Source organism: Manacus vitellinus, unplaced genomic scaffold (genome assembly GCF_001715985.3).
Source record: "Manacus vitellinus isolate BGI_N305 unplaced genomic scaffold, ASM171598v3 scaffold_9_pilon, whole genome shotgun sequence".
NCBI lineage: Eukaryota > Metazoa > Chordata > Aves > Passeriformes > Pipridae > Manacus > Manacus vitellinus.
Genome location: NW_021940917.1, coordinates 15,875,644 through 15,902,442, shown reverse-complemented (window position 1 = coordinate 15,902,442; position 26,799 = coordinate 15,875,644). Strand labels below are relative to the sequence as shown.

At 43.0% G+C, this 26,799-nt stretch overlaps 3 protein-coding genes across 7 annotated transcripts in view; 1 reads left to right on the top strand and 2 right to left on the bottom strand.

Annotated features, from left to right (window-relative positions):
* SLC26A1 (solute carrier family 26 member 1) overlaps nt 1-13,072 on the bottom strand; it is a 37,020-nt gene extending 23,948 nt beyond the window's left edge. For all 4 annotated transcript variants that reach the window (XM_025896456.2, XM_025896457.2, XM_025896458.2 and 1 more), the window contains exons 1-2: nt 12,934-13,072; nt 12,464-12,567 (exon numbers count right to left, since the gene is read on the bottom strand). The gene's annotated coding sequence lies outside the window, so the exon portion shown is untranslated. The remainder of the gene's footprint in view (nt 1-12,463; nt 12,568-12,933) is intronic.
* IDUA (iduronidase alpha-L-) overlaps nt 1-15,893 on the top strand; it is a 45,622-nt gene extending 29,729 nt beyond the window's left edge. For both annotated transcript variants that reach the window (XM_025896461.2, XM_025896460.2), the window contains 12 exons: nt 967-1,049; nt 1,666-1,773; nt 2,479-2,574; nt 3,143-3,345; nt 3,770-3,949; nt 6,188-6,404; nt 6,955-7,170; nt 7,791-7,912; nt 9,191-9,316; nt 9,896-9,972; nt 10,762-10,862; nt 12,948-15,893. In XM_025896461.2, the coding sequence (XP_025752246.2) occupies nt 967-1,049; nt 1,666-1,773; nt 2,479-2,574; nt 3,143-3,345; nt 3,770-3,949; nt 6,188-6,404; nt 6,955-7,170; nt 7,791-7,912; nt 9,191-9,316; nt 9,896-9,972; nt 10,762-10,862; nt 12,948-13,048 (1,630 nt within the window). In that variant the 3' untranslated portion in view covers nt 13,049-15,893. The remainder of the gene's footprint in view (nt 1-966; nt 1,050-1,665; nt 1,774-2,478; nt 2,575-3,142; nt 3,346-3,769; nt 3,950-6,187; nt 6,405-6,954; nt 7,171-7,790; nt 7,913-9,190; nt 9,317-9,895; nt 9,973-10,761; nt 10,863-12,947) is intronic.
* A 2,580-nt stretch (nt 15,894-18,473) lies between these two features.
* On the bottom strand, nt 18,474-25,263 carry LOC103766665 (purpurin). Its single transcript, XM_008933721.2, has 6 exons — nt 25,202-25,263; nt 24,297-24,414; nt 22,696-22,832; nt 21,098-21,210; nt 19,771-19,983; nt 18,474-18,619 (listed from the first exon to the last, which is right to left on the bottom strand). The coding sequence occupies exons 2-6, from the start codon at nt 24,411-24,413 to the stop codon at nt 18,609-18,611; spliced, it is 591 nt and encodes a 196-aa protein (XP_008931969.1). The 5' UTR covers nt 24,414; nt 25,202-25,263; the 3' UTR covers nt 18,474-18,608.
* Between the last annotated feature and the right edge of the window lie 1,536 nt (nt 25,264-26,799).

Genomic DNA, 26,799 nt, shown 5'->3' with positions numbered 1-26,799 from the left:
GCAGAGGCAAGGTGCCTGGGAAAGAGCAGGCAAGACTGCAGGACAAATGGTCAGGCTGCACTATACCAGAAAAATTAGGTGTACTGCTTTGGCATGGCTGGAGAAATCAGCTTAGAGAGGTGCTGCCAAGACCCTGCTCAGTGCTGCTGTGTGGCCAGGGCAGGACTGATGTCAAGGGTGCTTACAGAGCCTTTTGGGAATTTAAAGCAAATCTTCAAATGTATCACAGATAAATTGCAAATACCGGTTTTCATCTCCTGGGTAAAAGAATTCCAGTGTCCAAATTTTACTACCAGTGCTCCTGCAAGATTCCCTGACACAGAGGGTTTCATCATGGGGCTGCTCCCAAGTCTTTGAATGCACTTATTCAAAGCTGGATAAAAGGATTGCAGCCTGAGAATAACTAAGCAAATGGTTACAATGAAATAAAAATTACAGACATTGTGTGCATAAATTCAGCATTCTTTGAAAGATATAAAGTTATTTTTCAGCTGGACCTAAACCCATAAGAAGTGCCACTAAGAAGGTTATATTATATTTTGCAAATTAAGAGAACATTAAGAAAGACTCATATGGGACAGAAGGTGATCAAGGCCTAGCAGTAGGTCACCTAATGGGAACTGAAAAAACAGCTTAGCAAAAAAAAAAAACAACCTATATAGATTTCATTTCAGCAAAGAGTTAGAAATCTTAATATTTTGTTAAAAAAACAAAATTCAGCAAGCAGGATCATTATATTGCTTCTGTTGCTGCTGCTGGAATAGGAAAAGAGCGTGGATTGGTGAAAAAATAAGACTTGCTTATGGTGAACACCCATGACTTTAGAGGAAGGAAGTTTGTGTACAATTTCAAGAACCCTGGTTACATATCAGTTTTGAGAAGGAAGCCATCTGACCGATTATCTACTACCAGTTGCTACCTGTGCTGTAATTTACATTTGTAATTTTTATTACCTGTATTCTTCAGAATGATGAATGGCAGACTTTACTACAATTTTACTGCCTTGGACAACCTTATGGATCTCCTGTGGGAAAACAAGCTAATTCCAGGTAAGGACAGCTCCCTGCCTTCACAGCTTGATATATCTGTATATCTTTGCCCACATTGTACAATTATTACAAAATTATTAGAGAGTTTTTCCAAAGCTATTTTTGATAAATATTCATTATTTGCCTACTTTCCTTTACCTCTTGTCCATGCAAATGGAAACAGTGTCAGCAAAACAATACTACAGCAATTAAAACAATACAAATGGTTTTACATTGCTTTCAAAGGGCAGTTTCAGATGTATGAATTTGGAAATGAGAGCTCTTGAAGAGGAGAAAACTTTGTACCTGTTGATGTGTACCTAAAAGGCCCAAGGTATACTCAAGGTATAACCTCCCGTGGATTTCTGCAAGCATCCGCTGTTTAAAGTTTTCTCTGAGCCCTGCATTTATGCTGGCAATTATTAGTATTGATTACTATAGTCATTGACAAGTAACAAATGTGAACAACCTCAAATCTAAAATATTTCTGGTGGGAACATGGAAGAACAGGAAAGAAAGCCCATTTAATGATGCTTCATTAACAGGTTTGTTTCGGATAATATGATAGCCCCTTCATTGACCAAAATGAGATACCATTCACAGAAAAAGGAGACCCAATTCCTTGTGTCTTTTTTAGGATTTGAATTGATGGGGAATCCAACAGGATATTTTTTAGATTTTGAAGATAAAGAACAGGTAGTAAGATGGAGAAACTTAATTACAGTTCTGGCCAGCAGATACATAGGTAAGTTAAAAAAAAAAAAAAGCTCTGCTATTTATACTGTTGTAATCCTTTGTAGCTACTTCAAAAAGTTCTCTGTGTGTTGTGTTCAATTTCAAGACCCTGGATTTCAGCACAGAACTGAAAAAAAAAAAAAAAGCAGCCAGATCAGACCATGTAATAGTAGTCCCTTTTTTTGCTGATCCATTCAGAATGAAGGCTGTGCTCTGGGTAGTATATTTGGCCTCCCTCTAAGAACTGACTTGTAACTTAGTTATATTGCTGTGGTTGTAAACCACACAGCTTGCACTAGGACAGAATAACCTGAATGCTTCTTGCATGTCAACTTCAAATATTTCTAATGAGACAGAAGCCTCAACCTGAATTAAAGGTAGATGAGTAACCTAACCACAAGGCTGGAATTCAGCTCCTTCTCACCTTTCATCTTTTTTGAATATTGCTGCATTTCATCAAAAATGAGAGATCATTTTGAAACTACCAAATCACATTTCCCTCATTATTTTCAATATTTTAAATATGAAAATATTGTTTTTAATATTATTAAATAATATTAAATAATATTATTTTTAATAATGAGGGAAATTATGTAGTTGTGGTTCTGGGTGCTGAACCTCACCTGCAGCCATAATTGATAAGATTGTCTGGATCAATGTCTGGATCATATTGTCCGAATATGCCACTCACTGATACATGAGGCCTCTTCTACAGATAGGTATGGATTGGAGCATGTTGCTAAATGGAATTTTGAAACATGGAATGAACCAGACCACCATGACTTTGACAATGTGTCTATGACAGTGAAAGGTAAGCATGGTTTGGAGCACTTAGTAGTATGGTAAAGTTAGACAGGTATGTGGGGTGAGTGGAGGGCAAACAATGAGATAGGAGATATACTGGCAAAGAAGTAAGGTAAACAGGAGTGGTAAGGAACGTGACAGGTACCCCTACACTTAGTCTGCTAAGGTCATGTTACTGACTGCACTTTATTCCCTGCCTGCATATCAATATACATACGGGGATAGTGGGACAGGGAAAATGAAACAGGAGTTACACTAAGACACAGTTCATTGGTTGGATATAAGGTACTGTTATTGGGAATAAGGGTTGAAGGGTGGAGTGGAGGAAAACTCTCCATTGACAGCTGTGTGTTTTAGGACCCTGTCCATACAAGACCTTTGGAATAAATAACCTTTTGAATGCAGCTGGGGTTTTGATATCTTCTCGTGTTGTCAATGCATAGGAAAGGATAGCCTCAGTTTTTGAGGTCTTGCCAATAAATCAAATAATAGAGTTGTAGCATCTCTTTGTAGTTTTAGATCCAGTTTCTGTTTTAAGTTGTCATCTTTGATACATGCTTCTGCTTGGACCTTAGGGTTTCTCAACTATTACGATGCTTGCTCAGAAGGATTAAGAGCAGCCAATCCTCTTCTGAAATTTGGAGGGCCTGGGGATTCATTCCACCCCTTACCCAAGTCACCCATATGCTGGAGTCTTCTGAGTCATTGCTACAATGGGACCAACTTCTTCACAGGGGAGACTGGTGTAAGGCTGGACTACATCTCTCTCCATAAGAAGGTTAGTACAAGATTTCAGTTTAAAGCAAATTTTTCAATCAGTTAAATAAAAGTTACATTTTATTCTGACTTATGAAGTTGATGATGGTGAACATGAGTGTCCAGCCTATAGCAGGAAGCATGGCTACCTGTTCTTACAAAATTTTCAAGATGTTCAGCTACCAGACTTCACTCAAAACAAATTTGCCTTTGCCTAATTCCCACGGGGAAATGACTCCTCTATTTCTTTTTCATTTTGTATTCTAGGAGGAGCTCACGCAAACAGCGCATACTGTAGTGGATGAGATAAAAATACTAATATTGTCTGGTCCACAGTTCCTCTTGAACTGGGGAACATGTTTTCGGAATATGTTTATGTCTGTAGGTTATGTCTGTTTACTACTGTTAGCTCCCTTTCACTAAGCAGATATGAAATATTGTTGCAGGGAGGTGGGAATTCTCTCTACATCTTGCAACAAGAAGTAGAAGCAGTTCAACAAATTCAGAAGCTGTTTCCAAGTTTTTCTTCTGTTGCCATATACAATGATGAAGCAGATCCAATGGTTGGATGGTCCATTCCACAGCTCTGGCGAGCTGATGTGACTTATGCAGCTATGGTTGTAAAGGTAACAGTTCATTGGCAGTGTTGTCACAGCAATGACTCCTGATGTGTTAATGCCATTGCAAAAGAAGACTTACAGTTAGTTTTTAAGCAGCTACTCAAACTATTAGATCCTAAAAAAGGAGAGCTTCCTACTGATACACTTTGGGTTTCCCTGAATAGTCTGTTTTCAGCAGCTTGATTTAATTTGTATTAGTTTTCTTCATCTTTCCTGAAAAAAAACAAAACCAACCCAAAACCAAACTGAGAAGCAGTCAGAGAAGTGCTAGAGACCTGAGATGGAGAATGTGTGAGGTACTGAATACAGTCACCCCGTTAGATCCACCTGGTAAGACCATACCCACACATGCTGTCTCCGTGATGTAATATTGCTGCTCTGATCTCACTACTGCTGGCTGTCACCTCACATGTGAGACATTATTTCCCAGCTCCTTCGTAAGTTTATCTCACCAAGAGACATCAGGAATAATTAAGAAGTCCCTTGAGCTCTCAGCATAAGGCCATTCTTTGGTTTTGGATAATGACTGTACTGGTGGGTCGTATTAATTACTGATAGTAATTACTGATAATGCTCAGAAAAGCAGCAGAAGGAGAGAATTCTCAACATTCCTCCTTCTGCAGTAATTTTACCTTGGCCCCAGAACAAGCTCAGCTCTTCCCCTGTATAGCAATAGTTTCCAGTGCAGGCCTGGTGCTTTGTGAGCCACGACCTTATACAGCATAAAGAGTCCAACTGCTCCTGTGCAAAGCAGTAATTCCCAAACACAGGAGCGTGTATGTCACCCAGAAAAAAGAAACATCAGCAGCTCCTGTGGAGGCAAAGGCTCCCGGTTCCTTTAGAATGCATACACACTTAGCAATCTTCTGTAAGGCAACAAGTTGTTGACTACATTGCAGAGAGTTTGTGAGGACAAAAGTGTTTATAATGACATGGTGATTTGAAGGGGGAAAAAAAGGCACACCCAGTGGAAAGTTAACACTTGGGTGTGTAGAAGCTGGAGTCCCGTGTTCCTTCAGGGACACAATTGTGAGACTGTTTAGTTGTCAGCCTTCTGAAGTTCTGTTTGATTCTGATACTTGGGCACAATTTGGTTAAACAGAGAGCTTGGGAATTCTGACATTTTGCAAGAAAGCAGCACAGCAACCAGTGAAATACTGTAAGAACTAATTCCAAGTTAGCACCAAGTGGGAAGAACAACTCACTGAGAAACAGAATCCAGAACCAGTACCCCAGCCACTGGTATAGTGGGTACAAAGTAATTCCAGATTTGGAGGACCATTTAGATTTAATCTAAAATCCAGATTCCTAATTAAGTATTCAAGACAGAGGAGCACCAATAGTACTGCAGTAGACAAGGAAATGTATTAGTTATTGACGCAGAGTACCAGTAATAATTATTTCAGAGACTTATTACAGGCAAAACTATGTAGACACTTCAGATAACTATATAGACACTTCAGATTTTGCAGTGATTAATATATCACCTTGATGCCTTAAGCCCCTAATGTTTTTTATTTTTCTAATATTTGTAAGACTTGTAAGTTTTATAAGTAGTGGAAGTAGATTTTAAAAGCAGCAACCCCCCCCCTCCTTTGTCCCTTGTCCCTTTCCCTTTCTCCAGCACCCTTGTTTACACATTCCTTAACCCTCTTACCCCATTCTATGCTCCCTATATCAATCCTACTCCTGAACACAGCAGAAATGTTTAGTCTTTTGTCAAGGCAAGGCCTAGATTGTTGGCAGAACAGCATATCAGGGCCTAAACCACAGAATACGGTCAAGAATTAGGTAACTGTGTACCCTTTGTGCTCTGATGAAGAGGAAAGTGGGATGAACACGGGGTCCCAAAACCCCCAGACCCATTTCTCAGGGGGTGGACCTGGGGCGGACCAGAGTAAAGGCCACAGGGTGGACACATCTGGGATTGGATGGATGGTATTATAAAATGTAACATCTCAGGCACGGCTGGGGGGTGCATCTTGTAACATCTTAGCCTTGGCAAAATAAACCCTTTTCTTATCTCACCCCTGATTAACTGCTCTGGAGATTTTTTCAGCACCAAAATTCCACAGCAACAACCTAAAGTATAGTTTCTCCTAGAGCTGTGATGAGCAGTTTTGTTCTTCAAACTTTTCTAAAAGGCAGTTCTTTTCAGTACACTGTAAAGACTAAAAAAAAATACAGGCACTGTGTGTTGGATTTTCTCCGGGGTGAAGGTCCATTTTCTCTCTGACTTTGCAGGTCATCATCCAGCACCAAAACCTGCTCATTTCTAAGGCCAACAACACCATCAACTACACATTGCTGAGTAATGACAATGCCTTCTTGAGCTACTACCCCCATTACTTCACACAGCGGACTCTGACAGCACGTTTTCAGATGAACAACACAAAGCCACCTCATGTCCAGATGGTGCGGAAACCGGTGCTGACTGTCATGGGCTTGCTGGCACTGCTAGGTATGGTAACCACTGATTAAAGAACACATCCTACCTAGAAGCTTTCTGCCTAAGGGAGATTGTTCCAGCTATCTCACCATTCATAAAAGCAGGATTTCTCCCACCCTTTGTTTACCAGCTGCATTAAGAAAAATTAATAGCTCAGAAAATATTCCTGACAGTCCAGTATTTGTTTGTACTCTCTGTGTGCCAGCCACTCCTTTTTTGTTGACTAGTACTTCCCTCTTGTAATGCAAGGGGTACTTCCCATCAGGCTGCAAATGACTTTAAGAAATCCCCACAGCTGGAAGACTCATTCAGCATACCAAAGGAAGAACCTATTCCCTGTCACATCTTTGCATGTTGCTTGCTGAACTGCTAAGCATAAGAACTGCTGTAGTATGTGCATGCTCTGCTGTTGAAAAATAAACCTGACTGAATCCTATAACTGGTAAAATAAGGTAGAACTTAGCTCAGCTTACAGATCTGTGTGCTTTGACCCTTCCTATATCAGAATCTGATACAGGACTTACTAACAGTGGTGCTTACAGAGTTGTCACATGTTTTAAAGGAGAAAAGCAGATTTCTGCGGAAGTGAAGAGCAATGGGGTTGAAAGCACTCAAAGCAGCACAATTGGTGTGCTGGTGTCTGTGCACACACCAAGTGAGATGCAACGCTCAGACAGCTGGCAAGCTACCCTACTGATGTGTTTAAGTGAGGATAACAAGACTTCAACCAACATCAGCACCGTCACAGTGAATGCCACCCATTTCCCCAGTCTTAGAGGTAAACAAATATCATGTAGGCCACTCCCATAGTTGATCTTTAGGATATAATACCTGCTGAAACACTTCTACTTAGTTGCCTTTTGTTGCAAGAGTGAGTTTCATTTGCTAACTTTCTAATCTTTTGGGCACTCCTAGATTTTCTGAGGTATCATGGTTTTCTTCTAGGAAAGGTTCTTTCCTAATGCTTTCCTAATGCCTACACTTTGACCCTGCCTTTAATGGCAGCTGCCAAGTGCTGCCTTTTTGGAAAGCTATTAATCTCAGTGTCCTTGTCTGGATAATGCCAGGCAACAGTTTCCTTAATGAGATGACTCCAAGACAGCCAACATGACCACATTAATCAGCTGATGAAGTTGCCTAACGAATATGTGCCGCACCTGTGCCAAAAGAGGATTTCAATTCAGGTTATGGAAGGGATTGCTTGAAATTTAAACTTAGAAAATGTAAGCTGTAGAGCCTTATAAGGGTGCTAACCATGGGACTTCCAGTGAAAGCCAGGCTCCAATGTGCTGAAATCACTCTTGAGAAGGTAGACTTAGACTTCTTCTGCTAAATTTATTCTTGTTAATCTTTAAATCCAAGTAAAGAGTTTACTTTCTTTCATTTGTGTTCCTAAAGAGCTGATGTATGTGACATATTACCTGGATAACAACCAAACCAATCCCTACCTGAAGTGGAAAAACCTAGGAAGCCCTGACTTTCCTTCTCCAGAACAGTTCCAGCAAATAAGGGATGCTGAGGTATGACTATATGTGTTTGCTTGAAGTGTTGTACAGGTAAAGTGCTTGTGAAAAAGACAAGAAATCAGGCCAGGTTGTCAAAATTTCCTTAGGCCACAGTCATTTACTTCTCACATATGCACAAAAATGCACTTGCAGTCATGCAGAGAAATGTAGCTGATACACAACTGATACCATTGTGTTTATGTTATACAAGAGATTAAATATAGATGACCAACTTCTTTGCTACTGGCCTACCCATAAGCTCAAGAGGCACAGTGGCTCCTGGTGAAGTTCCACTTTCTCTCTGCTTCAGTGAGCTTTGAGACCCTTTCTGTTCTGCCTCCCCAAGTAAGTCACATGGCCCTGTGTGTGTTACAGAAGGGTCAAACTGCTGCATTAGAGAGTTGAAATGGACTCCCTCAGTAATAGAAAAGAAACAGCTCCCTAAGGTGGAAACTACCCTGTGCAAGTTCAGAAGACTCCAGGGGCTCACAGGGAGGGCTGCAGTTTCCCCTAATCCTCAGTAGTGCTGAATGCACTGCAGAGGTAATTTAAGGAGTAAGTCCTCTCTGAGAACTCCTCTCCCTGTGGATAAAAGCCATGTGGAAATTACTTACTGTGTGAGAATATGTCACTTCAACCCCCTCTCTGATAGTTTCCCTATGCATTCAAACATATAGGTTAAAATAAAGGAGGCCACCTTCATACCCTTTAGGGCCCATGGAGAGTAGTTGCTTTCTGACTTGGGTATGCAGTACTATGTGTTCTCTTCCCAGTCACCATAAATGACAAGCACTAAGGCCTGCTGGATACTGTAGGAGCCATCAGCTCTTCCTTTAAAAGGGCAGCAGTGAGGTTTTAGATGCCCTTGTCCATCTGGTGAAACCTCATCCTCAGAGACCAGTTATGTGGCTGTTGTAGCTAGCAACAGTTTTCTCTGCACACTATGAAGAGACAGGGGCATGGTTCATAAAGACCTGTAGCCTAAAAGGCTACTAGAAGTGACAGAGTGTGCCTAAAGGGCATTTTCTGATCAACCCAGATTGTGAGATGGAGAAACCCTCGTGTTTCCTGAAGAGCTGGAAAACAGGTGTGATAGAAAAGTGTCCCAGCTTGAAGAACTTTGATGGCTCTAAGGCATTTTGCAACACCATCTCTGTTGGAAATTTAGAATCCCAGAGTAAATACACAGGCACTTTACACTTTGGCCTTTGGGTGCTGTAATGAAAGATTTTACAGTTGGCCTTTGGGTGCTGTAATGAAAGATTTTTCACAACACTACTTTTGGCTCCACAGGACCCACTGGTAGCAGGCCCATTCCCACTTCCTGAAGATGGCATCCTGACACTGAAACAAGACTTTCCCATTCCCTCAGTCTTTCTTGTCCACATCTGTGCAAGACCCAGATCTGCTCCAGGTCAAGTATGTATTCTACTGTCAGACTCACCAGAAGAGAAACTGCTTCCTGCTTTAAATCTTACTAAGGAGAGCCAGACTAACATTTGGATCAACTATTCATTAAAAGACAGTTCTTTCCTTTGATGAGAAGGTTCTCCAAGATATAATTCAAGATAAAGCGTTACAGAGCAAGTGGTAGGAGCCATCACTGAGATAAATGAAAGTTTATCCATTGCTGAAAAGTGATAATGCAGTGCTAAAAACTGCAGTATCTTTTTTAAAATCTCATGATATGCCACAAGGCTTGACAACAGCTCTCCAGTTAATAATTGATAACTAAAGATAAAATGGAATTGTGACTGTCATATATTAAACATCTGTATCTGCTCATTCAGTTCATAGTGGTGCCCAGAGCCTCTGAAGGTCCTCTGCAAGGCTGATGGGTGGGAGACACAGGCTACAAAACCACAGAGCCAGGAATTTTGTTTTTTCATCTGGTCTCAATGGAAAAAAGTCAGAGCAAATAGTTAGTAAGGAAGGATGAACACAGAAACCTGTTGTGGCTGATTGGTTTGTACAGTTTTCTTATGTGTGTTTTGACAGGTGACTGGTGTTCGTTTGATCCCTCTCACAAAGGGGCAGGTCACTGTGCTGTGGGATGATGATCATGTAAATTCAAAGTAAGTATCTTTTAAAATAAAATGGTTACAACTGAGTTACCAATGCATTACTGCCTAAGTTGTCACCAGTCTTACAGAGTGAAACAGAGTGAAACAGGTTCAAAAATTAATGAATAATTGTTCCTTGAGAGATGTTGCAGTGCATTTGTCTGACAAAATGAACTGTAGGACCTGGATGCACTAACTGGGGAGAGCAACCCTGACTGGTTTGCTGCCTGACCAAAGGAATCTGCTTGTTTCTCACCAGCATTCAATGGCATTTCTGAGGGACTTGCCTTCAGCATAGCAGGCAGGAAGATTCATGGTGAAAGTTATATTATCACCAGATGCCTAGGTGGGATCTTGCACATCTCTGTAAGGGATGTGAACAGGAAGACAAAACCTGGAATTCCTTGCTTCAGCAAACTGGACTGGACTGGAAACTCTGTAGGTGAACTGTCAGAGATGATCCATTGTACGACTACACCTCATGAAGCACTGACTTAGCTCCTTTTCAGGCCAGTCTCCCGTGACTCTTCAGCCTTGATAACCCGAGTTTGAGAGTAAAAGATGCTTAATATTTTGTGATGCTGCATATACACAATGTGGGAGTCAGCCTGGCTGTTCTGTGGGCTGTTGGGGCCCTGGTTATTTGTTATACTGACAATGCACGCCATCCTACATTTGGTAGGATTGAGTCAACTGACTGTTTCCTGGTTTTGGCCTTCTTGTTGAAATGGCCCCAAGACTAGTATTTGATTGCTCAACACATTATCAGTTATATTTGCTGAGCTGTCTTTCTTTTTTTAGGTGTATAAAGACGTTTGAAGTGGAATTCTCATCAGATGGAAAAGCATACCGGCGGGTTAATGCCAAAGACACAATATTCACTCTCTGGGTCTACAGTCCAGGTATGGCAAGACTATGCATATTAGGTAAACTGTCATGTTGATATTGCCACTCATGTGTGTGAAACATTGTTTAGTGACTATTGAAGGTACATAACTTTCTGGTAACATACACTCCCAACACAAATAAGAGCACATCCCTGCGTTTAGGACCACATTCTCAGTGAGCGCCTTATTCTCAAGGACAGACACTGATTGACAAATAGTCATGAGGACATTATTAGTAGTATTGCCCTGGATAAATTCCTTGTCACAGAAGCCAAAGACACCCAGCTACAGGCCTGGAAAGGTCCCTGAGAAGCTAGGCAGCCCTTTTGTAGCTGTTGTAGAAACATGCAAAAATGACCAAAAAAAAAAAAAATGGCTCACATGACCGGAGCTTGATGTTGTGCTTTTGAGAGTAAGACTCACAGCAAGGCAAGTCTGAGGTTCAGTCCTGCATGTACTGACCATGCCTTTGCCAAAATCTGTACAGTGCTCTTGGAGCAGGGCAGTAGAGCAAACTGCCTTGATAACACTTGTGCACTCCTGAGTTTGGAGGTATTAAACTGCCTAAGGGGATAGCATCAGCACACAAATAAGTGAGAGGTCTTGCCCATCTTTCCATAGTTCTGATCCGCCCCGGGGGAAGGTCACACGTTCCTTTTATGGCTTGGCAATCTTAAGCTATTGAAATGCTCCACTGTAAGGACAGAAGAGGTCATCTCATAAGAAAGTTTGTCCTGGCTATCTGAACATGGAGACAAGGAGTGACACCTCTCTTTGCCTTTTCCTAGGGCTTTCTTCTTAGCCCTGACTAGCTGCTTAAGTTGTAAATATTTCACTTTAGAGGGCGGTGAGTTTCATCTTTGTCAAAAAGGCAAAGCTTCTCCCAGAACATGTGGTCATTTCTCCTCAAGTACAGCCAGCATGCAATAGAAGCCTATCCAGATGAAACACCCAAGTGAAAGAAGATAGTGTTGGGTATTTTTTGGTTTTGGGGGTTTTTTTTTGTTTGTTTGTTTAACCAGATGTGATCTATTCTGCAGCATGATTGTCTAACAGGTATTGATAATAAACACTGATGAGAGCTCTGTGAAACAGAAACAGACCTCGCCTCATAGTGATACTAATAAAGAGCAATTCAGAGATAGTTTTGGCAGAAACACTAGCTCATCTTAACCCGAGAAAATCTTAACGTGAGCAGGAGGTGCATAATAAAGTTCATGGCTATTATTGCAATATAAAGGCTACATAGGTAAACAAAAACTAAATCAGGGCTAAGGCAGATCTCTGAAATTAGTATTCATTATTATATTATATTACAATATTAAATACCAGTTTTATTTGTTTGTTTCAAAAACAACAAATGCAAAAAAAAGACTACTCAAAAAAATCTCATGTCTCAGCAGCCTTTATTGCTAGGTACTTCCTCCTCGCCCATTATTTCTAGCATCCTTTTCCTTAAAGAAAAAAATACTAAAGCACACATAAAAATCATGTAAAGAGATAAAAAACCACCAAATTTATATTGCTTGTGGGGTCAAAGAGTCTGCTACAGAAAGCTGTGTTCTTTGAACTGGATCAAGGACGAAAATCAGCAGAACCACAGAACATCAACTTACCTGCCTTTAAAGTAAGTGGTGCTGCTTCCTGAGTTGAGCACAGGGTTTTCAGTCAGCCTGCGTGCTTCTTGTTCTGCTTCTTTGTTGATCCTGTCCCCACATAACTGTTTGAAAGGCACAATTCAGGCAGAAAAGTTAAGTCAGAAAAAAGAAGGAAATTACTAGTTGTTTGTTGCAGAAGATGTCATAGTCTTCTTCCAGAGGGACTGCTGGTAAAGCAGTCCTGTGGCTGTACTTGCAAATCCTAAGGAGGAGGGAGGAGGTTCCTTGATGCAAGAAGGCAAAAACGCTAGTACTTGGCCATGGGGAATTTGTAATTGTTTTTAGTTAGACACGCACAGACACATTTACATACGGCGCAGAACTGATTTCCCCAGCCCGTTCCACAAACCTGCATTTCACAGGAGTAGCGCCTGCTTCACATCCTCCAGGTGCCACAGGTGTCAGCGTTTCACAGTGACATTTCTAACCTTTTCCTTTGCAGGAAGCTCAGTCTCCGGCTTTTACAGAGTGCGTGCCATTGACTACTGGGGGAAGGCAGGCCCGCCCTCTCTTCCCGTGGAGTATGCTGAAGCTTTCAAGTGACCCTGAAGAGTGGTGCCTGGCTTGGTGTCAGACTGGTGTATGTTCCCTGCAAATGACAAACCCCCAGAAAAATAAACTCCTCCCAGGCTGAGGAGGGAGTATGGAAAGGACCTGATGAAGCAAGTTAGGAATGCAAGTTAGAAGCAACTGCCCCTATTAACTCTTCATAGGACTAAAGACAGCATTATCAAACAGCCACAACTGACAACCCAACTGGTCAGAGGCTGCCATAGGATTGGGATTCAGTTAACTAGGAATTATGGGAATAAATATTTATTCTTCCCTATTTTACGCTGAGCTAATGGCCAGGACAAGCAAAGATTTATAGAGGTCACAAACTGCAGCAGGAACTGGTCCATTGCTTCACTGTGTGAGTGAGGATGGCAGCAGAGACCTGATTGAGAGTAAACTGCCTGCCTTAGCTGGCAGGCTGTCCTGACATAATGGTTTGATGGAAAAGTGCCCAGAAACCAAACGCATCCAAAGCATGAGGTGAAGGATCCCTTCTTCCCTGCTGGTTAGTCACAGCAGGTTTTTTCAGATCAGTTGCCATGTCTTCAGGTGTATGAGGTTTTTCACTCTCTCACAGAGGAGTTTCCACCCAGCTCTCTGAGCATTTGTGACTGTTCCTGGCATGCCACAGCTATTTGCCATAGGCAGAGGAAGGGATAGCAGCTCATCCTCAGAGGGGAAGGTGGCACAGAGAGCCCTAGGCTCCAAACTTCCTGCCTTTTCTGTTTTCTGTTTTTTGCCCAAGTCGCCTGTTTGCACGATGGCCATGAGCCACTGCTTCTTTGTGGTAGAGGCTCTAACCCTGAAAGTCCCTCTTCCTCTCCCTTGCTGTCACCATTACTGTCACCTAGCTTGTCATCCTACAGCCCTTACAGGTGAGGTCTCCCCCCAGCACGCCTTGCCTCTCAGACTGTAAGTCACCACTTGGTTTTGGATAATCAGGAGAAAGCTAAAACACCAGTTAGAGCCTTTTGTGTTTTCGTATTTCAGGAGAGCACACTCTTGAATGCAGCAGGGCTGCTACTCACAACACTTAGGAAATTAACCAAGAACAGTTTGAGCTTCTGTGCTTTGCAAGGCATGTGCACAAGTGTGAGATAGCCCTAGATCGTGGGCTACACTGCTGGCTGTGCTTGCAGCTGCCAAACACTTTATGTAAACAGCAAAGTTCCCTGAAATTGCAGGGGTGTTTTTTTACTCTCCCCTTTTCACAATTGGCACAGTTTGAGCTATGCCTCTAAAACACTTGTAGAAAGAAGGATAATGCCAGTGAAAACAGCTGGAGTGTTTTCCATAAGGGGACTGACTTTGTCACACAAACAAATCCCCTACTGCTTTCTTTGCTGACATCAGCCACCTCACCAACATAACAACAAAGACTGTGTATTTGATGAAACATTGAGGTCTCAGAGAAAAAAAAACAAAAACAAAAACAAAACCAACAAGTTTGCACAGTAGGAGAGAGCTGAATTACCTCAAATGCCCTCACTTTTACAGCACAGAAAAGAAGCATATACAAAAAGCCAGTACAGGCTGAGGTGTGGCCTTGTATCTCCTTACCTTCTGATTACTTGTTCATATGCTTATACCGAAAATTAGCCTTAAAAGATTAATTTTGTCACAGAATTGAGGTGAAATATTTCTTGCCTCACTAAAGCTTGAATAGGGGTCACGTGTCACATTCTAATCTTCCAATTCCTTGTCCATAAGGCAGAACAGAAAAGGGCCATGGAGCCTACTGAAGCGATAACCTTCTCAGTTTTGGAAAAGTTACTGGTAAGTTCTACTTGGATGGAGATAGTAAAAATGCATTTTCAAGTTGTTATAGCTGTCCCTAAGTGAAGAATCAGAATACACATTTAAATAAAATCTAGCAGTTAAGACATATTGTTTTGCTAGTATGAGGTGGAACAACAAAAAATTATTTAGAGAAATATTAATTATAGGGATTTGAGAGATTTTAGTGTGTCTGAAGCAGGGAAAGATACAGGAGCTTGAGAGGACAGTTGACCCTGTTAGAATGTCCTACCTGAGTAGCCTTCTGGTTTAAAATTTTCCCACACTGGCAATCAGAATATAGCAATCTTTATCAGACCAGGGACAATGCACCAGCTACAACTGTTTGGAAAAAAAAAGAAACGTAGGTGTTCTGAAGAGTATTGATTTTCTTATTCAGGGATATAGAAGAAAATATAAGTGCAAACCATGAAAAATAGAAGATTTCCTTTACAAATCTTCTTTGCTGCTATGGTATAAACTTATTCCTTTAAGGGATAAGTGTGTATAAACAATTACGGAGAGAAGATAATTTGGTATTTACAGGCTTGAATGTATTTCAAACGAAGTGTAGAAGTTTCAGAATGCTCTTGTCTTTTCTCTAATTTAACGTCTACAGAAGAACATTATTTAATACTTGAAACTTGAGATTTCTGTAACGCTCTGTTGCTGACTCTGTCTGATATTGCTTTCAAAATTGCATGTTTAACTAATCTCCCCTGTTACCAGGCAGTGATCAGCCCCCCATCACAGTCTGAGTAGCAGGTGCTTAGTAGCTCTGTAGTATCAGAACCAAAGCAAGATTGCAGAGCAGTCAGGTGTATCTCTTGCTGGCCATAAATCCAAGTAAGAAAATCTAGCTGCATCTGCAAGATAGGATTGTTTGCCTGCACTTCAAACAAAACCTTCTGAGGGGATATAACAATTTTGCAACCATATAACAATTTTGCAACTGAAAGAATCTTTCAGCTGAGTGTTTTATTTTGTCTGATTGTGTATATGCTGCATTTGTTACCATGTTTTATGCTACCCAATAAAATCAGTTTTTAATCTTTCACATGAACCCTGTGAAAACAGGATCTGATCGTTGTGTTGTAGAAACTGCTTGAAACTCTTGTGTCAAAAACTAAATCTTGGGAATTAAAGACCGTTCTCAAGGATTGTCATGGTTTAACCGCAGCCAGCAACCAAGTACCACACAGCAGCTCGCTGCCTCTACCAGCACAAGGTATAAAGGATACCTTGACTGGTGCATGTTCCAACATGACATAAAAATGAAGCGTGAGAAGTACCTTACCATAAAAAATTTCAAGGCTTAAGTAGAAACCTAAGTGCATGTAATTGCCTCAGATACCGCAGCCCAGGGGAAACTGGTCGAGCTCAACAGGGTATCATAGTGTCATATCTCAGGACTTGCAGTGTCCTTGCTGGGAGGAGGCTCACTGGTGTGTGAAGGACAATATCCTTGCAGGGTCCCTCCTGCTGTTGCGCAGTCATAGATTTTCTGCAGCACTGAAGGACCTTCTGAGGACAAAACAACAGTCCGTTTAATTCGTTAACAGTTTTTTTGTCTTCTCTTGTTATTGGAAAGTTTGTGCAGGACAAAGATTACGACTTGGGACCTATACACACGCTTAAATAACAAAAATAGCAGGCTGCTTTTCATCAGCCAGCTCAAACAGCAGACAGAAGACTGCCTGCATCTAGATACACCCCAGATGTTTCATGTTGAACTTGATGGAATTTCAAGAGAAGTGTAAATCTTTTCAGAATACACTTTTGGCTGCCTGCCCTACCCTACCTCGTCTTTTCACATTTCCTGCAGTTGTTGGAGAGAAATGGATATGAGGTAATGCCCATCTGTGTTATTAACTCACCAGATCACACGATGAGGGCCTGCTTGTGGTCCTGATGGGAACATGTTTCCCCAAGTACAAGTCAGATTCCTGGGGTGTGTATAAGTCTGTAGTGTATTCATCCAGAATCACCACTATGTTCCTATGAGCCTGGAGGCATAACCTTATGTGCCTGAAGGGGAATTTCACTGCCTAACTCATTTGGACAGGCTACACTAAGCACAATAAGCACTTGGTCCTGCATATAGATCATCTCTTCTTGCTAGAACTCCTAGCTGCTCTGGTCATACAGTTACTATAACCATAGATATTAAAAATCCCACTTCTCTAGGACTGGTAGTATTCATCTGAATGTTCTGTCCAAAGGCCAGGCTCCTTCAGCTAAGGGTTAGTGCTGTCTAATCAGTTGTGATACAAGTCCTAAGTTCATGCATTCCACCCCAATACTTCCTCATGGGAGAGGAGTGCAGGTGGTGAACATTCAGTCGATGCACTGACCTTGCACTTCGTCCAGCAGAAAAGGCTGATATTTTCTCAACACTCTTAGTCTCTTTGTATGTGGGGTTTTAGCGTTGCCTGCTACTGTACCTCTTTTTCTGTCCTTAGCTTTAGATGGGAGTTCACCATCTTGTTCCCTGTCAAGGTAGCTTTCCTGAGACCTGAAGAGCAAGGAACAAATAAAGATTTGAAGCTGGTTGAGAGCCTTATGAGTACTGCCTGGAAATCCTGGGAGAGACAAGCTTGGGAGACTTGCCTGCAGCCCTGGGATAATGTCTCTGGTTTTGGAGAAGAGTCTTTGGTGTCTATGTTCCTTCCAACAGATGCAGAAGATAATCATCACCTAGTGTAGACAAGATTGTTCAAACATCTTGCAGAAACTGATAGTGTATGCTCTGGAGGTCTTCACTCAACATCAGCCTTCTGCCACACACCTTTTGAAAGCTTCAGGGGTAGGGGCTGTTCAGCTTAATCTTACCTCTATGCTTGGTAAACATAACTTATAAAAATTTCTGCTGTTGACAAACTGCAGGGATCACCAGCTTGCTGGGGACATTCTAGGCTGGTAGCTTTATTAATAGGAAATATTAGAAGTGAACGTGATTTTACTAGAAGCAGTGGGAAGTACATGTTAGTTACAGTGACTCATGTTACCCTTTTTCTACATGGGGTTTTCTAGACACTGCTCTTTTAATTTCCTCTGTCTGTTAAATTCTCAGCCAAAAAACCTGTCTGTTCTATGTCTTTCAGATCTGTACCTCTCAGATACTGAAAGCTTGATGATGAAGGCAGAGGGGAGTAAATTACTGTTTGTGCCACTGGAAATGCAAATAACTGCTCATTTAAAGTAATGTCCAGTGTTATTGAAAAGAACATCTGCTTTATTGCATTTGTGGTCCAGGGTCTAGTTAGAAATATTCTGTGTGGATTTTTGAGTATTCAGATGTACCAGAAGTGACTGTAAGATACTACCAGGCAGCAAAGATCACACTGTGAGCCTCATCTCAGAGTTGTTGTTCCAGAGGGTTTCTTAGCTTCAGAATTTAAATGGAAGTGGTGGTGGAAGAGATACGTTGTATATGCCAGGGCCCTGCAGGCACCCACAAGCTTTTGCTGCTTTGTGCAGCCTCACCTGGGACCTCTACCCACAACCTCGCTCCATCTGGCCCCAACAGGACAGCAGGTAATAAAAAACAGTCCCAGAAGTGTTTTGTTTTGTTTTTTTAAAAACATTTATTGATTAATGCCACATTAGGTAATATTGTATTGCACACAGTTTACAGATCCCCCAATATGTTCATGTGTTTTTCAGGAAAAACACACTAGTCCTATGATTTTATTTTTTTATTAGCTGAGTGGCAACTTCAAGACCAAGAGGTCTGGTTTCTGAGCTTAAGGATAGGATCAGAAGTGTACTTTTAGCAGGCCCCTGGAAAGAAAGAAAAGTAAACTTTAGTCCTTTTAAGTAAGCTTGCAAAGTGCTTTAACAGCCTTTTAGTCTTCAGTGAAGCTGTACCTACAGCCTTCCTAGAGTACTTCTGAATCACAGTACAAGGTTAGGATGGGGGGTGCAAAAGCTGCTGTTTGCACTGCTCTGTGTCTGTTGGCATAGCACTCGGCAGCCTTTCCCAGCTAGACATGAGCTTTCAGCTTTCGTGAGCACCTAGACATGCAAACCAGCTACCTTCCCTCTGCCACAGAGAGCATTATGAGGGGGTGTGGGACCCATCCCACGCCCACAACCTTGGGTGATGCCAGCACCTGCTCTGCAGTGGAGGACTGGCTGGCACAAGGACATGCCATTCAGAAGGTTTTAGCTGCTCTTCCTTGTCCCACAATGTGTGCCTTGTCCCACACGTGTGCTGCTGTGGCATCGGGCCTGGCCAACCTCCAGGCAAGGCAGTGAGTATGTGAGTGGTGGGCACTCAGCTGCCAACAAATAGGAGTTTCTGCTCCAGCACAGCCCTAAAAAATTATCTGCCTGTCTCATGGGCAGCATTTGAGCTAGATCAGCTCCCATACCTTCAGAAAAACGTTCTCGAAATGAGCTTTGGACACAGTCTGTTTGCATGTCTGTGGCACAACTGATGACTCCCACTGCTGGCAGACACAGTCAGAAACACCCAGAGCCCCTCATCGCTGCTGTTGAGACCACCCAGTACACAAATCGTGATGGAGCTAAGAAGAGTGAGGGTGCTCCTTCCTGGGGGCACCTTCTCCTCCTTTCCTGGAGGACATTGTTATCCAAGTGGTCAAGACCAGCATTTCCAAGGGCTGAAGCACAGGGTTGTTACATCCGTCCCTGTGCTATCTAATAGAGTAACAAAGCTGATCTTTTGGTAGTGTGCCAGTTTCAGCACACAGGGTTCCTGTGAGGGCAATCTTAAGGCTGCAGAACCAGCGTGCAACAGGCTCTTGCCCTTGCACAGACTTCCCTTTGTAGCTGTTTCTTACCAGATCTGACATTAAAAAAGGGTTGCTTAACGAGTACACCTTAGTTTGCTATGGTTCTGTCACATTAACAGCAAATGCAATCACCTACTCCGCAACTCGTTAAGTTCGCTAATTGGCCCACAGTACCTGACTGCAGCACGGGCTGGAACTGGCCAGACATGCAGATTTCTTCCTGCTTCTGGCGCACAATGCGCTGGATGGCCGGGGGGAGGCCGCGGGGGTTGCGTGAGAAGATCAGGGAGTAGCCGTCGTCACAGGAGCCGTCCTCCTTCAGGCTGCGGCAGGCGTAGGTGATGGCATAGTTATCGTAGTCGGTGTCAATCACCCAGTAGTTGTCCCCTGAAACACCAGAACGCGCGTGTTGGTCACAGTGGGCAAGACAGGGGAGGGGGGGGGATGCTTCCACGGGGAGACACCTCACTTCAACACATGGCAGGGATAGCTTCCCAAAGGATCTAGTATGGCCTCCCATGTGCACCTTGAAGTGAAGAACTGGGACAAGCACAGGGAATCTTGAGGCTGTGTTGTTCCCCGTGGCGCTCAGTGCGTTTTCACCTTTTGTTTCTTAGGCTAGAAGTATGAGGAGGACTAGGACTTTCTAGGTTTGCAATGACAAAAAAAATCTCTTTTTGTTCCTTGCTCAAGTATGGTGAAGGGAAGGGCATACAGAATAAATTTTGGCCATACAGATTACACTTCCTATACAGGAAGCCTCAGCAAAACATGCCTCCTGCTTCCCAGCCTTGCTCAGCTGAGTTCATTTTGGTGTGCCTTATCTTCCAGTACTGAGTGAGTGTACTTCTTTCTTACTCATTAGCGGGCCAAGTCCTCCACAAGTTCCATAGCTGGATTCCCACAGCTAAGGGACACTCAGGCACACAGGATGGGGTTTGCACATAGGGTGCGTAACTGAGGTTCAGAATGAGCAGTTGCTGCAACAGGAACTTCAGTTAACAGCTCCATTCCTTTGAGTCCAGCTATGTGTGTCTGAGGGAAACTGTGCCTGGCTGCTGAAGGAGACCTGTGCCTGGCTGCTGGAGGGCAAATATGGGTCCACGTGTCTCCTCCAATTAGCTATGAAGACCTCAAGGATGACTGAACTCAGCACTTTTATATGCCCACAGTGGGGCCCAGGAACTATGCTTCACTAAGTTCAACACCTCGCCTGGCTGGACAAAACCTGTGTGTGTGGCCCAATGCCTCTAAGCTGCACCCTCCCTGTGTATGGTGTATCAGAGGGGTCTCTGTGGAGTCTCTGGATCCTGCCTCTTCTGTGGAGATAAAATACACTGCTTGCATAAAGCATCCCCCCCCCCCCCCCCAAAAAAAAGGATGTTTGTCTGCACTTGGAGCAATTTGAGCTGAACTGTTTTCCCTGCTCATATGTTGAAATGCACACCTGGGGAGCTGTAAGCAATTGGCCAGCATCAGAGGGCTGGAGAAGTTCACTTACCACCACTGGAGAGGTAGCTGGCCAGTCCCTGGTAGGTCATGTACATTTTTGCTGGAGTGGTTGGGTCAGGTACGGTGTACTGAGCAGCCATGTCAGCACAGATCACCCAGAAACTGCAACGAGATCCATGAGATTCAGGGTAAAACCTGGCAGCATGTGAGCTCTAAATGGGTGTCCCTCACTCAGGACTTGGGCACAACTGCCTCAGGAATGGGCATGGCCTCTCTTAATGCCAAGTCAGTGTTTGTCTTTAAGTGATGCAAACCGCACACACACACACAAACACACACACACACACACATACAGAGTGCATTGCTGCTGTCTGGTTCCCAACTCTGCTGTATGATTATGCTGTGGCTGGGGCAGCACCTCCTGACCCTATGGCTTTTTGCCACCCATATCTGTACAAGCAGACAGCCACCAAGCAAAAATGATGAATGTCATTTCTTGGCTCCCTGCTAGCAGACTGCAGAGTGAGGTGACCTGCATTTGGGCTCATTTGGAGTCATTCACTGTGTCCCCAGGCAGAGGCAGGGAGTCGACTCTCCTCTCTCTAACCCTTCCTAGCACTATTGGCACAGGGATGTCTGTCACAAGCACTGTAATAATTATAGCCCCCCCTTCCAAGCTAGTTAAAAGCCATCACACAGCCTTTGAGACCCTTTTAGGTGCCCATTTCTTCCAATGCCCTTTTCTGGTTGGGATCTGTTTGCTTTGAATAGCACCCACGTTTTAGCACAGTTTGTCAAGCATTGTCTGGATTTGTGAAACAGTGGAAAGATCTTCATTCCCTTCCTTGCTCTGGCTGCACTTCCCCTTTATCCTGCCTTTGCAGAAATAAAATTCCCAGCAGCTCTGAGACCCTGCTTGATTTCTGAAGAGTCCTTTCAGGAATCTTCCCACTTACACTGTGTGGCCTGTCTGCAAAGTTTCATTTGCCCCTTCCCAAAATCTCCTGGAGTGCTGTGCTGTTAAGACTTACAAGGTTCATAGCCACCTGCTAGTGCTAGCCTAGCTAACCAGGAGCCCCAGATTTTCTTTTCTGCTCTCAGAAAGCTATTTAATCCCTTTACATGCCGTAATTCCTTGTAGTAATCATGACCAACAGGTAAAACTCTAAGCTTCTCACCATCTGTCTATTCAGGCATTGCAATGGCATCTCAGAGTTAACCACATATTTTCCTCAGAAATCTAACACTGTTGAGAGGTCTGTGACAGCAATGCTCACTTACACCCCTCTCCTTCCCCTGAACCTCTCAGTGAAATGAGAGCTATCCTGCCCTTGCAGCACCCAAGCCTTCGCTAGCTCCTTCACTTGTTGCAATTCATTTACTTAACCACTCCATCATTCAAGATTTGTCTTAATAACTGATTTTATGCAGTAGTTTTCTGATGGACCCAAACCTGAGCCAGGATGAAAAGTAACCCAGCACTCAAAAGTGTCTAAATTCTAGCTTCTAATATCATGCCTTGGCTGGGCTTCCCTTTTCAATGAAGAAAACCCAGTCATGTTCTATGCTCAGAATAGATCACCATCCATATCCCCCTTATCTGGTACCTCTTGGCAGCAGCTAGAGCTGAAAATCAAAAGAGCTCACCCAAAAAGCTTCACTCGGCCTTTGGAAGACGCTGTCATTGTGCCATCTTCCTCCACGGTGTATTCAGCAGAGATGTTGTCCTGAAGGAAAAGGCCTTCTGGATCCTTCTTGGCCAGGGCATACCATTTCCCTGCATACTAACATGAAGGTGTATTAATATCTGAATTAATCACAATGGCCAGATTAGCACAAAAACGATTTTGTGATCATGGTGCCTCTCTGACTCCCCGTTGCCTGGCCTATGGATAAAGTGTGAGTTTGGGTGGGTGTGCAGCACACAGGTCCTGCAGTGCTGCCTGGTGAGCCCTTGCCTCCAGGAGGCAAGGTGAGCCAAGGGAGCAGGTCTATCAGATCTGCACTGCTGTGTGCATGTACTCGTTGTCAGGTGAGACATTCCTGTCATAGTGACCCCCCACTGAAAGCTTCTCCCATCCTGAGATGCCTGCTGGGAGTCAGGCTGGTTCTTCCCTGTTCCCGTTCAGGTGCCTGCTCTTCCATGGAAGATGCCATCAACAATACCAAACTGCAGCCACAAAGACCTCAGCAAGCTAGCTGGAGACATACTTAGGGGCTGCCAGGGGCCACAGTTGATCTCTGACAGTGAAAAGGGTCTACCCAGCAAAGCAGAAAGCAATGTCTGTGTGCTCAATGAAAAGGAGAGGGTGTGCTGGGGAAAGTAGCAACAGTGAGAAAAGAAATCAGATCAAGGGGAAGAAAATGTCTATGAAAAAATGGTTCCCTGGAAATGTACAAGCAGTATCTAGTGAAATGAAAACAAGATCTGAACAGATGACTGACAGATAGGAAGACCCTTAAAAGTTAACATTATTTGTAGAAATACTGAAAAAAAGGCAGAAGCTAGCTGTGTTAAATTTGATTCTCCAGTGAACCTAATGAGATCTGTTTGGCAAGTTATGTGCTTAAGCCTGAAACAAGTCTATAATTCCCAAATACAAGAACCTGAGCAAAAACTTTGACCTTTTAAAACTGAGATGTTCCCAAAGCTCTCCCCAGAAACGGGTCCAGCAACGCCAATCTTGTATAGAGGGAGTGCTTGCCACATCCCAGCTGCATATGGGAGTGGGATGTTTGCTGAGCATTAGTTAAAACTGGTACTGGCACACTAGTCTGGACCTTTCCAACAGCAAGTAAGCCCTCATTTCCTTCTCAGAGGCACAAATGATGTGTTTGAACAAGAGTCAATGTTCATGATACCAAACTAGTTAAGATTTCAGTTTGCTGTGACTTCCAAAACTGGCTGATGGTGGATGCAAGTACCCCAGGTCATCTGTTTGAGCTTTGTCTCTGATGTGGATCTAAATTGTTTCATTCATGGGCCTGCTCAAATCTGAAATCCATATTGAGTGTCTAGCTAACAGAAAACAACATCTAATAGAGTAACATTTCTTATTTTCAAGGCCCATTTTACCATAATGGTCAGAGGGTTAAACTACTGAGAAAAGCAAACTACAGGGACAGCATCTGTGAGACAGCACACAAAAGAGGTTAACTTTCTGGTGAAGAACGCCTTTAGACTAACACAACTCAACCTTAAAAAACAAAAAGTTCTTCACATATACTGTTGAAGTAACCATAGTTACCCTTTTTGGATCAAAATTGTCTTTCACAGAGAAAGACTCCACTGCGCAGGTCTGAGCTAGGCTATATCCAACACTGGAGAAGACCGAGGCCAGGAAAACGTACTGCGCGTATTTCATTCTGCAAGACAAAAGCAAATACAGAGTTTTATTTCGTGCAGTAGGTGGGCATTGCAAGTGCTGTGCCTGCAGGTGCATTTCCCTCATTTTAAAACTAGTTTCTTTCCAAACTGAGTGCACTACCAGCTCCTCCACCGAGAAACTATGGAGTCGTTGTGGTGCCTGAATTCAGCCAAAACTGAACAGCAATGGCAATTACTTTGCAAGAGTATTTTGCATGCCAGTAGTAGTATTGCAGTGCATGATATTCTTACATTATAAATCTAGGCAGACTACGGATAGGGTTGGTAAGACTTGGTAAAAAATTCAAATGTTTTGAATTTTGTTTTCATGGGAAGGAAAATGCTCTGATGAACTCTGGTAAAGCACTGTAGGTTGTAAAACACACCTTGGTATTGCCTGCCCTCTGGCCATTCCTTCTCCAAACACAATGAATAATATTAGTTTGCTAAAAGCCTGATCTGTCATTGCAGAACAACCACTAAGTGCCTGTGGCTTTATTTGTCTCCATGGGCATCCCAGTTCATCCATATCCCAGCATAATTCTCAGTCTTTGGAAAGAGAGCATCTTCATGATACATTATTGGGAAGTATTTGACCCTGAATACCTGTCCTGATGCCAAGATAAAACTGTTGCCTGAAACTTGTTAGCAGCATCCAGGCTGAGCTACCAACCCAAGACCCAAACACCCATGCAGCTACTCTGTTCCTAGCTGCTGCTGTGCAAGCTGCACTTCCCTGCTGCAATAGATGCTAATCTGGTCCACCTCTGCTGAAGAGAGACCTACCTGGATGGGGTGGAGATGTTGGAGATCCTTGAGACCACTCTGCTTCAGTCTTTGGGCTGCAGGTAGCAGGAGAGTTTTGTGTCAATTGCCCTCCAGCTGCCTTTAAATAAGGAATCTGCAAAGTCACTAATTGGTTATTTTTGCTCTTGTGCCTGAATAAAACACTTAATCTTGGATAATCCATTATGTAAAAACCAACTTTAATCCTCGCACTGGTGGGTCTGACTGCTATAGTGATACAAACACAGCTTTTACATAATGGAAAAGCTGCCCAGAAAGCTAATAAATCTGCTGATTTAATTGTACTACACCTTTGTCTCATTGAAGTCTTTCTGCTTCAAACACATGTTAGGAGAATAAGCACAGAGCATTAATCAGAGAAACACTTGGACTATACATACTCATCTGCAGAAGCATGTGTTTGAGTTTGACAAGATTCATGGTGTAGATACATAATTAGCTCTTCTGATGCCTGCATCATCAGATTGAGGTGATCCTTGCAAAAGTAGAAAGATGTTATGCACTACCTACAGTGGTGAGGGGACAAAAAAGTGCCAAAATACAAACTTTTGCCTTCATGTATTCACATCAAAATCTCAGAGTCCCCAGTTCTCCTGTGCACTGCAACACTTTTATGCACATTCTTCCCAGCTGATTTTGTAAGCATTTCCAGTTGCATAAATACTATAGCTCTCTCCTTCCCTAAATGTTCTTCCTAGGAGCCTTTCATGGGGATACAGTAAAACACGAAAGGATGAGAAAGCAGAAATTACTAGAAAAATACTTTTGGCAGCAAACCGTGCCTGTCATTCTCAAGTGCCCAAAGAATTTCCCCAGCTGCAAAGGCTTCTCCTGCACTCCTTCTCCCAGGCTTACCTGGGAGATCTAAGACTTCAGACACTCAACTAGGAGTTGCCACTAACTAACAGTTACTTTTCCCACTGGGCTGCTGGGTGCTGGGGAGCCTTGGATGTCACCACTAGGGATAACTCTGTAGTTCCCAAGTAAGTTGCTGGGAGTCCTGACACTTTTGGTTCCAACCCAATGATCTGGACATTCAGAGTAAGGCTAAAGCCTTCTGTACATTTTGGACTTGCTGCAGAGATCCCTTACTGCCGCTTGCCCAGGAATTCCTGAACAGGAGCACTCAGCCTTGCCCCGTAGCTGGTGTGAACTGTGTTGCTTTCCAGGCAGTTTGCACAGGGTTGCCCATTGTCTGGGAAAGGCAGTCCTTGCTTGATACTGGAGAAAACTTTTATTTGGCCTCTATGCAGCTTCCACTTCCACTTTAGAGGAAGGCAATTGTACTTTGTATGCACTGTCGTGACTGAACCTTCTCTGTTCTTGCCATCTACGTGTCTTCAAAGGCAACCTGGGCGAGTTCACCAGGGAATGAACTCCTGGTAGCTGAGACTGCTTGGCTGCTTAAAGAGTCACATAAAAAGCAACTTCTTAAACTGCATTTCAGGGCTAGATGCAGAAGTGTGCTTTTCCACCCTAACATGGGAATATGACAGAGAACAAACTGGCGTGTTTTCTGTAAATTAGAAGGCTTCCAAATACTTATCACCTCATCTGTTTCCAGCAAAACAGATTGG

Excerpts from the sequence above, each read along its gene's own strand:
- LOC103766665 (XM_008933721.2), bottom strand. The coding sequence starts at position 24,413 with ATGAAATACGCGCAGTACGTTTTCCTGGCCTCGGTCTTCTCCAGTGTT. Across the intron at positions 22,833-24,296 it reads ACAATTTTGATCCAAAAAGG|TATGCAGGGAAATGGTATGC; the intron begins GTAACTATGGTT and ends CCTTCATGTTAG. Across the intron at positions 19,984-21,097 it reads CAGCTACCTCTCCAGTGGTG|GGGACAACTACTGGGTGATT; the intron begins GTAAGTGAACTT and ends CTGGTGTTTCAG.